Source organism: Pelodiscus sinensis, chromosome 1 (genome assembly GCF_049634645.1).
Source record: "Pelodiscus sinensis isolate JC-2024 chromosome 1, ASM4963464v1, whole genome shotgun sequence".
Taxonomy (NCBI): domain Eukaryota; kingdom Metazoa; phylum Chordata; order Testudines; family Trionychidae; genus Pelodiscus; species Pelodiscus sinensis.
Window position 1 is genome coordinate 316,725,674 of NC_134711.1, and position 12,208 is coordinate 316,737,881.

The 12,208-nt window shown below is 46.6% G+C and overlaps 1 protein-coding gene across 4 annotated transcripts in view; it reads left to right on the plus strand.

The window, feature by feature from the left end:
• The first annotated feature begins 5,038 nt into the window (after positions 1-5,038).
• INTS4 (integrator complex subunit 4) overlaps positions 5,039-12,208 on the plus strand; it is a 42,647-nt gene continuing 35,477 nt past the window's right edge. The window contains exons 1-4 of one of the 4 annotated variants that reach the window (XM_006131918.4): positions 5,039-5,471; positions 6,143-6,340; positions 10,485-10,602; positions 11,908-12,014. In XM_006131918.4, the coding sequence (XP_006131980.1) occupies positions 5,418-5,471; positions 6,143-6,340; positions 10,485-10,602; positions 11,908-12,014 (477 nt within the window). In that variant the 5' untranslated portion in view covers positions 5,039-5,417. The remainder of the gene's footprint in view (positions 5,472-6,142; positions 6,341-10,484; positions 10,603-11,907; positions 12,015-12,208) is intronic. The other 3 variants (XM_014577971.3, XM_006131919.4, XM_006131920.4) reach the window with 3 other exon arrangements.

Below are 12,208 nucleotides of genomic sequence, written 5' to 3' on the forward strand. Positions count from 1 at the left end.
TCCACTGTACTTAATGGGAGTTAAGGGCACTCAACCCTTCACAGGATTTAGATCTAGTTATGTTAAATATTTGCAACCAAACTGAAAAGCACATGAAACATACCCAGTTTGGGGGTCTGATTACAAAAACACAGCACTGTTTTGGAGAAATCACATTCTAAATTAAAACTAGGGATGTCAACGTGTACATGGCTACACAATTAACTGATAAGCCTGGGCTTATCAGTTAATCTTCTTGATTACACGCACTCCCCACATTGCTACCTCTGTATCAGAGGAAGCAAGTGGGGGGGGGAGCAGGAGTTGGTGCCCGTGAGGGCAGCTCCCCACAAGCATTGGATCCGCCTGTCTCCTTCCCACACCTGCACTGCTGCCTCTGACAGAGAGGCAGCAGCGCCGAAGGTAAGGAGAGCAAACGCGAGCCGATATGCACGGGGAGCTGGCTTTTAAGTGGCTCTTTGTGCATGCCAGCTCTGTGGACCTGCCCGCTTTTCCTTGCTGCCTCCAACAAGGAGCCGGTGCTGGGGAGAGCTCGCTTAAAAAACAGTTCCCCCCAGCACCAGGTCTGTGGCGGCACCTGCCCTCCCTCCCCTATGCTGCTGCCTCTGCAACAGGGGACAGGGGAGGCTGCCACGGAGTAGCCTCTGTCTGTGGGCCTGCCACGGACCAGAGGCTGCTCCAAAGTGGCAGCCCGTTTGTGGAGGGTCCAAGCTCTGTGGACAGGGGCTGCTGTTGTGGAGCAGCCTCTGTCTGCAGGGAACTTGGACCCCCATGGACAGGGGCTGCTGCCATGGAACAATCTTTGTCTGTGGAGAGCTGCGACCCTCCACTGACAGGGGTGGCAGGTGGGAGCCGGTCTGCGCAGGGAGCTTGGCTTTTAAAAGCTGTATCTGGGGCAGCATGTGGGGTGACGGGATTTGCTGGGAGTGGAGTTGTAGCGCACTGGCTGCGTGCCTCCTCTCCAGGGACTATCAAATAGTTGTGTAACCACTAAGATTTCATGTGGTTACATGACTGTTCAATTACGTGATATCTAACATCTCCAGTTAACTTTCTTCCCTGAAAAATGTTTTTATTTCTAGATATGATAGGCCAAAATCTCATAATGCTGATGCAACTGTACTGATTTCAGTGGGTTTACACAGGAATTACTTTGGCCTGATATAGTCTGTATTTGTGTGTAGCATAGGAATCTAAGGTCTTCAAAAAGAGAGATGTGCTTGAATCAGCTCTGAACATCACCAAACTTTGTTGGGTCAGAATCCATACCCAAATGCAGAACTAGTCTCTGACCCCTATTTCTTTTGGAGACACGGGACATGAAATCTTGATTACATTTTAGTTCACAAAGGCTATAGTTAACTTTAAAGACAGCTTCCAACTTGTTTGATTTTTCCACCTCTTCCTAACTTCAGCAAAACCAAACACATCCCCATGAAGTATTTCATGCCACATGTTACACCACAATAGAATTTTTCTGAAACATTTGGGTCACTATTATATAACTTATATAACTTCAAATCTTTCCATTAAAAAGGGGGTAAACACCAGGTAGATAAATATTTTATCAAGCATGTCTAAGTATTGCATGAACCTTGACAGATGGGCAAGACCAGGACACAGCAAACAAATATGTTTCACCTTTATTTACCTAATCTATATCAAATACTTATGAAACACAATTAAAGATAAAAATTCTCTTGTCACAGTATAATAGTAAGTTTCCTAGACTGGTATCCTAGAATTTGAAAAGCATATTATATACTTGTAAAGAAATCAGTGAAACTAGTCTTGGCATGAAGCAAAACAGTCTTTTATATAGAAGCTAACATTTTTAAGGGCTCCTTCTGGCTACTTTCAGAGCACATGTGGAGGTGTAACCACCATCAGGCAAATTTGAACCTGGGATCACTTAGGCTATGTCTACACTGGCAGCTTCTTGTGCAAGAACTCTTTTGCGGAAGAGTTCTTGTGCAAAAACTCTTCCAGAAGAGAGCATCTACACTAGCATGTGCTTTTGCGCAAGAGCATCCATGCCAGTGTAGACACTCTCTTGCGCAAGAAAGCTCTGATGGCCATTTTAACCACAGGGCTTTCTTGCACAAGAAATTCATGTTGCCTGTCTACACTGGCCTCTTGCGCAATAACAGTTGCGCAAAAGGGCTTATTCCTGAGGGGGAGCGTCAGAACTCTGGCACAAGAAGCCCTGATTTCATACGTTAGAACGTCAGTTTACTTGAGCAAGAACACGCGGACAGTGTAGACAGGCAGCAAGTTTTTGCGCAACATTGCGCTAGTGTAGACACAGCCTGGCTGTGTCTACACTGACTGCGTATTACGGAATAGGCATGCAAATGTAGCACTTTGGAAAAGGCAAATCCACGGGGGATTTAAATATCCCCCGCGGCATTTGCATTTTCATGGCCGCCGCTTTTTTCCGGCTTGGAGATAAGCCGGAGAAAAGCGTCCAGACTGGCGCGATCCTCCGGAATAAAGCCCTTGCAAGTAGGAATAAGAGATCCTCCGGAATAGGGCTTTATTCCGGTGGATCGCGCCAATCTGGATGCTTTTCTCTGGCTTATCTCCAAGCCGGAAAAAAGCGGCGGCCATGAAAATGCAAATGCCGCGGGGGATATTTAAATCCCCTGCGGATTTGCCTTTTCCAAAGTGCTACATTTGCATGCCTATTCCATAATAGGGGCCAATGTAGACGTAGCCCCTGAGTGTAGGAGCCTCTACAGCTTGAAATATAAAGCCAGCTGGCTCTCAGCTTAGGCTGTAGAGCTCCCTTGTCTAAGTGCCACTACGTGGGACAGTGAACCACCCTAGGTCTGTGGATTACAGAGGTATTTATTAAAACATGTTACTGAGAATAATAACAGGAATGAATTTCCCGTCTGTATCACTGAACTGAGGTACTCTTCCCACAGACAAAGAAAGTCATACATTTTTAACTGTGAACATAATCTATTGGAATAATTTGTCAAAGGTTGTGGTGGATCCTCCAGGATGGGCAATTTAAAATCAAAATAGAATGTTATTCTAAAAAATCTGCTCTTGTTCAAACAGGAATTATGGGGAGTCCTATACTCTGTGTTGTATAGGAGGTCTAGGCATGCACACAGGGAGAGATGCGAAGGTGCAAATGCACCTCCCTGACCACCCAAGTCAGCATGAGGGGGCTCCTCAGCCGCCTTCCTGGTGGTCTGCAGCTCGATCTCAGCTCCCCTCCTACTAGTGCAGTGGGGAGCCCACACGGGCACAGTAGCCTCACCCTCCCACATCCCCCCATGCGGTTGGTGCACTAGCATTAGCTTCCTACTGGTGGGGAGGGGAGAAACCCCAGAGCCTCACTACATGATCTGACTTGCAGGGAAAAAGGGCTCCCCCTTCCCCTCTCCTGGCTGGGGGAACAGCAGTGCGCAGGCTTGCTGCTGTTCCCACAGCTGTGGGAAGGGAAAGGGGAAGAGAAGTGCTCCTTTCCCACAAGCTGGATCACGTAGTGCGGCTCAGGTCTTTCTCTCTCCCACCCCCTCACTGGGAAGCTGGAGCTGGTGCTCCAACAGAATCCAGCCAATGAGAGCAGCGGGAGGCAGTGCCTGGGATTAGTATGGGGCAGAAAGGCAAATAAGTGCCCCCCCACCCCTTCATGCCCAGCCCCCTCACACACCACCACCACCCCCTGCTCCTGCACCCTCCCTCATGGCCAGACACCCTACCCCCAAGCCTGCTCCTGCATCCTCCCTTGCTCCTGCACCCTCCCCCTGGCCAGACACCCGCCCCCTACCCTGGTCCTGCAGCACTAGCAAAATGGCTTGGGTGTAATTATGTAATTAACAGTGAGTTTCCATTAGCAACTGATGATTCATGGAAAGGTTTGCATTGAACCAGGTGGTCCACAGGCCAAAAAGTTTGAGAACCACTGTGTTAAGTGGATGGGAGAGTGCTGTGTTGGGGGGTGGGTAGGCAAAGCTGGTGGTAGTGCAATAGGGCTGGGGGAATAGCGCCCCCCCCACCTGCAAGGAGCAGCCTGAGCCTGGCCCTGCTGGCCGGATGCCTCACCTGCTCTCAACCTAACCCTGGCCTCAACAAACAGGTAGAGCAGCAGCAGGCAGTGGTGGCCAAGGGAGCAGGGGGCCATGGTGGCCAGACTGCCCGCCATGATCCCAGAAGGTAATTTCTGTAAAGCCTTTATTGCTGTATAATTTTTTAGTATAACAAAATCATTTTACCAATCACTGTTTCCACTCAAATTTATCATTAACCTCTTTTGTGCACACTCATTGCATAACTATTCTGAACTCCTTTACATTAAAAAAAAATCGTGGTCCACATTTACATAAGAAGCATCCCTCCACAAAAATCCTTGCATATGGGCTTGAGGTCAGACTAGATGTTCACAATGGGCCTTTCGGGAATCTATGACTCTGTGTTGTCATTCCTCTCAGGCAACAGCCTGAGGAAATGACCTCGCTCTACGTGCCTGGGAGGAAATAACAATTCGGATTATCACGGGAGTACATTTGTTACTGACAGATATGCAACATCCTGTACATTAAACATGTAGATACAGAAATCGATTTGCGTGGGGCAAAAGAAGACGCAATGAATTAAAAAAAATCTTTCAGGAAATTAAAAATGTTGAGCCTGAGCTGTGCTGATTTGCCCCAGCTGAGAACCTAGCATAGGATCCTGATCCGCACCACAGCCAGGGGCCCGTGGAAGCCACTTATTAAAACAGATCCACCGAAGAGTCTAGAAATTGAAGGGCGGCTTGTATGATTCCCTTCGCTGAGCGGGGGTCACTGCTCCTCCAGCCCCTGCTGATTCAGCCCTGCTGTTCCCAGGGCTCACTTTGTTGTTCCCAGGGCTCACTCTTCTGCGGTTGGCCAGGAGTGTGAAACACACCTGGCCACGTGTGGGACATGCAGCTGACCACATGCTGGCCACGTGTGGGACATGCAGCTGACCACATGCTGGCCACGTGTGGGACATGCAGCTGACCACATGCTGGCCACGTGTGGGACATGCAGCTGGCCACGCTGGCTCTTTGCTGGGGAGTGACTCCTGGTTCCCAGCCCAGCGCTTCAGCACAGGGATCAGGGACCCTCCCACCAGCAAGGTGGCTTTCCTAGCGCTGAGCACTCCCACTGCGGGCACCACCCCTTGATTGACAGAAGCCCAGCGACGGGCGCTCCAGCCTCGCAGGCCTCTTTCTCCCTAGCCAGGGACTCACTGGCCATAGAGAGGAGACCTCCGCCTGTCTAGCAAGGACAGTTTATCTTCCCATCATCGCCAGCATCTCTATGGTTTCATTTCCGGGTGCGGTGGTGGAGGGGAGGAGAAGGAAGAAGGTACGGTGGCTGCGAGGGCTCGCGCCCTGCTGAAGGCGAACGGCGGCGGTGGCGGGCCTCGGCATGGCGGCGCACCTGAAGAAGCGGGTGTATGAGGAGTTCACTAAGGTCGTCCAGGTAATCCGCGAAGCACGTGAGGGCGGCTTGGGGAAGCCTCACCCCCGTCCCCGGGAGAGGGGCTCGGCCCCTGCCCGGGAAGGCGACTCCTGGGCGGCCTGACGTTTCAGGAAAACCCGCTGGAAGCCTGAGGCCTGGCACTGAAATGCCTCGGGACCCGCAGGCGGCTGCTCCTCTTCTGGAGCGCCGGGGAGCCGCGAAGCTGCCAGCCAACCCGGGGTCCCCCGCGAAATGGGGGCGGGGCCCCCCGGGGGGGGCTAGGGGCCCAAGGGGTCCCCTGCAAAGTGGGGGCGGGGTCCCCTGGGGGGGCTAGGGGCCCAAGGGGTCCCCTGTGAATTTGGGCGGGGTCCCCTGGGGGGGCTAGGGGCCCAAGAGGTTCCCTGCAAGTGAGGGCAGGGTCCCCGGGGGGGGGGGGGGGCTAGAGAGCCATGAGATCCCCGTGAAGTCGGGGGGGGGGGGCTAGAGAGCCAAGGGGTCCCCTGTGAAGTGGGTGGGTGGGGGCGTTAGAGGGCAGAGAGCCCAGGGGCATGGAGGGAATGCCTACCCCCCCCCCCCCCCAGTAGTGGCTGTGCTGGTAAAACCATGCACAGGCTGGAGCTAGTTGCTAGGAGCCCAGGCTCCCCTGCTTCCCTCTGTTCTGAGGTCTTGCCTCACTCTGTGGCTTTGCCCAGCAGCAGCAGCATGAGGAGATCTCTGCAAAGAAGCTGCGGCTGACCAAGCCCAGTAAGTCGGCAGCACTCCATGTCGATCTGTGTAAGGCTACTTCGCCGGCAGATGCTCTGCAATACCTGCTTCAGTTTGCCAGGAAACCAGTGGAGGCGGAAAGCGTGGAAGGAGTTGTCAGAATCTTGCTAGAGCATTATTACAAGGTAGGGGAAATAGCCTCAGGAGCAACTTTCATGGGACTTAGAGCTGCAAGAAATAGTGGGACTTTTGTATAGTTCTATTTCCTGACATGGCTCTTGTTGGAGAGATGCTCAAGTGTTGGTAACAGAATGTGAAGGTTCTAAAGTGATGTTGGGTTTTGGAGTGAACCTCCCCAAGCCTGATTGACAGAGTTGGGTTAGTCTCCTACTAATGCCCTAAAAGTAGCTGTATAAATAGGGCTTTGAAGTAACCACTTGGAGTCTAAAATGTAGAAAAGGGTGATGAACTTCAGAGCTCTCCCAATTCTAGTGGCCCATTGATTCTCATCATGCTTATTATTGATTCTATGATGCTTATTAAAAGTGAAGTTAAAAAGTGCACCGTGGCTTAACAACCACGTAAAAGAAGCAGCAAGAGATAAAAAGGCATTGTTTAAAAAGTGGAAGTTAAATCCTAGTGAGGAACATAGAAAAGAGCATACACTCTGTCAAAGTAAGTGTAAAAATATAATTTAAAAAAGCCAAAAAAGAGTTTGAAGAACAGCAAGCCAAAGCCTAAAAAGTAATAGTAAAATGTTAAAATACATCAGAATCTGGAAGCCTGCTAAACATCCAATGGGGCCATTGGACGATCAAGATGCTAAAGGAGCACTCAAAGACGATAAGGTCATTGCGGAGAAACTAAATTAATTCTTTGCTTCAATCTTCACAACTGAGGATATTAGGGAGATTCCCAAACCTGGCCATTCTTATTTCTTATTACAGCGACAACCTCAAGTTCACCTATCTTAGTATTTGAACTTCTTGCGTTTGTATACAAGCAGTTACAAAATCTGTTAATATGTAGTTGTCTGCCTTCAGGTTATGTAATTGAATGGGACTCCTTTTTGTTTGACTTACTCTTCAATTCCTATCTGTACTTTTATCAACTTCTATTCTCTTCTCCTTACTAGGCTATAGAGCTAGGGTGCCCAACACGCTAGCCACATATGGCTATTTGGCCTGTTGAGTGTGGCTAGTTTCAGAACTGGTTGGAAACCACGGAGTATCCTCTTTAATCCTCCCTTAAGTGATATGGTTGTCTAAACTGTGTGTTCCTCTGCATCTGTTGACTTGCCCACAGCTCTTAGTTCAAAAACTACTCTACTACTTAGGGATGTTAAGCATGTAATTCGTTAATTGTGTAGTCGACATAATTTTGTTGACTACATGATTACTCAATAAGGGTTAGCACTGTTACCACTCAGTCCCAGCTTGAGCTGGGTCTGGCAACTACTCCTGCTTTGGTTCTGCACTACAAGCACTCGTAAGGCAGAGCTGCAGCAGGGGTTGATGCTGGGTCCCGGCATGAGCGAGACTAGGGCTGTTAAATATCGGAACATTGAAAAGTCGATTAACCTCATAAATATTTATTGGTTGATAGACTGTTCTATAGTTCCCAGGGATGAGGCCGGCAGCCAGTGCGCTCTAGCCCCACTCCCGAGGAACCCCTGCCACTCTGTGCTGTCGGGGGGGGAGGGTGGGGCTAACCTCCCAAACCCTGCACAAGTCGAAACTGAGCCAGGCTGCCCGCCCGCCTGGCTCCTAACACACTTTAAATGCAGAGCCACAGCAGGGATAGGTTCTGGACCTGGCGTGAGCAAGGACTGAGTTGGGCTTCTGGTCAGCCTGCTAAAAAATGTACTGGCAAAGAGGAGGTGGGTGGGAGTAAATGCATGTAGCTATAACCTATAAGCTTTTGCTTATTGGTTAATCGACTACACTATTACATCCCTAGCCGGGACTGATCCAGCCTATCTGTTCACTGGCTCTTATTGCTGGGACCTGGCAACAATCCCCGCTGTGGCTCTGCAGTACAAGCATTAAGAGCCAGTGTGGGGGTTAATGCTAGGTCCCAATGTGAGCCGGGACTGAGCCAGCCTGTCATCCAGCCCACTAAAATATTTACTTGTGGGGTGGCGGGAGTGTTGCGTGTAGTCAGTGGTGTTAACCAATAAGCACCTACTTATCAGTTAATCGTTTAGTTGACTACACTGTTACATCCCTACTACTACCCTCTTTAATTTTACATACCAGCAAGCTGGCTCTGTTTTGGTTTAGGCGTAGCCCATCTGTTCTGTATAGGGTCTTCATTTCCCAAAAGTTTCCCCATTCCTAATAAATCTAAATTCCTCGTCTAAACACCGTTGTTTCATCCATACTTTGAGACCCTGCAGTTCTGCCTATCTAACTGACCCTGTGCACGGAACTGGGAACATTTCAAAGAATGCTACTGTGAAGGTTCTGTACTTTAATCCATTACCTAGCAGCTTAAATTTGACATCCAGAACCTCTCACCTGTGTTTTCCTATGTCATTAATACCTACATTAGTACCATGTCCACCTGTTCACCCCACCACTGCACATAAATCTGTATGTGTCAAGAGGTCCATCACCTTCACACCTGGCCAGCAATTCACCAAGAGGGACTTTCTGTCATCACAAACCCAACAATCTGTGTTTCTTATAATCCAATCCCTGCATTATTATTACTTCTTCACCTTCCAGAAACAGCGGTCTCTTCCCCACACTGCTATCTTCAGTGTGAGATGACAATTGAGACTATAAGGTAGCTTTCCCCTTACTCATCACTAAAATCTTGATGGAAAATTCTTTTCCTAATATAACTTTCCAACAAACTAATGGTATACATAACATTAGGAGTGAAACATATCCTGGCCATGTCTCAAGAAAGGTGTTGGGACAGATTTCCCATAATGTGAATTTCTCTTCCTCATCTTTCGGAGGCAACAATTACATGAAAATATGTCTGGGAAGAATCATTATAATTCTTTACAATAGGGTTGAATATCTTACTTTGGGGTGTTAGCCATCAGTTTCCCAAGTGAAGATCATGCTGACAACTCAGTAGGAGCTGCAAGGCAACATCTGATTATAAGGGGGCAACAAAAAGTCAGATGAAATTCTATGAAGACGATACAAGATAACATACTGGGTTAAATCAAAACATAGGTCCTGATATTTTAGGTGCTCTACAACCACAACTGGGGTCAGTTTTTCAGAAGTGTTTAGACACTATTCAACATTGTAATAGTATGGCCAGATTTTTCCAAAGAGCTGAGCACCCAATGTGGGGTGCTCCTCTAAGAATCCTGTCACTTATTTAGATGCCTAAATGGGAGCTCTGAGTTGTTTGCAACTGAGATGATCTTTGGAGCATTTTCCTGATTCATCTACTTGGCCAGGTGTAGGGAGCTGGAGGTTTCTTCTATTACCTCTATCCTAGTCCATGAAGCAACATACAGACTTGGAGGGTAAGGTTGGTTTCCCTAATCCACTGCTTTGGGCCATCTCAAAGATCCCTCTGATTTGTTTAAAATAAACTTGCAAGACTCATGCATGTAATGTTTTAAAATGATTTGTTAGAAATTGTTAATTTAAGTCTAGGTTAATGTATTCTTTTCTATACAAGAACATGGGAGGCATTAGAAATTCTGTAAGCAAGTAGTGTATTCATGAAAATCTGTGTCATGTTACTGAAGTAAATAGTTTAGTTATACTGCATGTTGCAAGAATGCTCAGTCATCATTCTTCAGTACATGGGTTGCTCTCCAGCTAGAATTAAAAATTAATTGCTCTTTACTGGCATATTGTGTTATGGAGAGAATATTTCAGAAGTCACTGCCATTGGCTGCTGTTGCAGGGAAAACAGTAAACCGTGTGAATCATTAATGTGTGAGATTGCAATTCTGATGTTCCCATCAATAATTGTTACAGTACATTTGTGTTGTCAATAGAAAGCTCTCCTACATGCTAAAAACTGAAAATTGTGCATTGTAAAATTGGAAACATTTGAGCCATCTGAATTTAGTATCAAAATAATGGAATACTTTCTATCAGAGCACCCTCACTTCATATTCAATTAAATAACTTTTTGAATGCTCTGGAAGCTGCTGAGGAAATCTCAATATGCCATCAAATCTGGCATTGCTGTGCTGCAGTAATTAGGGCGATTGGGGGGATTGCTGAAGACTTTGACATCCATAATTTTGTGCTGTATGTGGGTCCTAGCCTGTGTTTCACTATTTTATGATCTTTAAGCTGAAAACAGAGTGGAGGAGATCCTCATATTTTTTTCCATTTCTAGGAGAATGATGCATCTGTGAGGTTAAAGATTGCTTCCTTGCTGGGTTTGTTATCAAAGACGGCAGGATTTTCTCCAGACTGCATTATGGATGATGCCATTAACACACTTCAAAATGAAAGTAAGTCACACTTCAGATTCAAATTGAAATCAAGGCAGAATTCTGCAGACTTCATACATCTAAGGATTGTGGCAAGATTCTTATGTGAACATAGAGAACCTAAATATATGCTTTAGGATTCTTGCCCAAAGGGAACACTCATGCCTTCCCTTCTGCCCTGTTCTGTATTTTTATGACCAGTGGAAAACCCTATCATGGCATTTTGAGGGCAAAAAAGTCTTTCAATATTACTGAAACAAAAGGCAGAACTATGTAGCACTTTAAAGACTAACAAGATGGTTTATTAGGCGATGAGCTTTCGTGGTCCAAACCCACTTCCTCAGATCAATATGTGGAAGAAAATCGGCACAACCATATATACCAAAGTGATACAATCAAAAAAAAATGAACGCATGTGAAATTGACAAATCAGATTCTAGAACAGAGTGGGGGTGAGGGGGAAAGGTAAGTTTCTGTGAGGTAATGACATAGGGGTGATAATAGGGGAAGTTTCTGTGAGGTAATGACATTAGGGGTGATAATTGGGGAAACTATCTTTGTAATGGGTGAGATAATTAGAGTCTTTGTTTAAACCCATACATAGTGTCAAATTTAAGCATGAATTTAAGCTTCAAAATTGTCATTCGTTGTGCCGATTTTCTTCTGATCTGAGGAAGTAGGTCTGGCCCACGAAAGCTCATCACCTAATAAACCATCTTGTTAGTCTTTAAAGTGCTACATAGTCTGGTGTAGCTGAAACAAAAGACAGAACTAACACAGCTGCATCTCTGTCACTTTTCAAAATCACTGTTTGTTATTTTCGTTGTAGAGCAGATAGTGTGTTCCTGCTGCAAAATCACAGAACCAGAGCGGTTGTTTCTCAACTGCTCATTTTTGGGGGGGAAGGAAGGAGCATTGTTTGCAAGTGCAAGCCTGTAATGGAATCTTTCCTCACTTAGGCTGCAGGATAGCAGCAGAGGTTTGATTTAAATGTGCACACAGGCATCATTCCCCTAGCACTGTTCTCCATATCTGGCTATAACAAAGCCAATTTAAATTAAATTAAATTTGTATTTAGTTTTAATTTCATCCCTCTGAACACTTTAGGTAAAAGCCTTTCATTGGGAGGAGGGGATGCAAGTCACCAGGGACATTTAGGAGCACAAGTTCAGTTGAGAGTCCTTTTGGATATTTCAAACATGAAAACAGCATGTTTGGAATGCATACAGTGGTATAACAGTTTACTTGCAGTGTAGACAGTGAGATCTCTGTAGGCTCACAAAATTATTTCAGAGATATGAAACCTTTCACTGTCTTATTTGACAGAGTCCCACCAAGTTCTTGCTCAGCTGCTGGATACCCTGTTGGTGATTGGGATGAAACTCACAGAGAACCCAGCTGTCAGAATGAGACTGCTAGATGTAGCCTGCAAGGTAATATAGTCTTACTGATGAAGTAAATATGCTTTAAAGGCCAAAGTCTGCTCCTGGATACTCGTGCAGCTTATGCTGTAGTTTGCAATATAAAAAAATCTACATAACAAAAAGTGTTCAATACACTGAAACCGTCTAAATCTGAATTGACCTGTTGCAGCCCCAAAATAGTATCTATGACATACCTGTTAAAA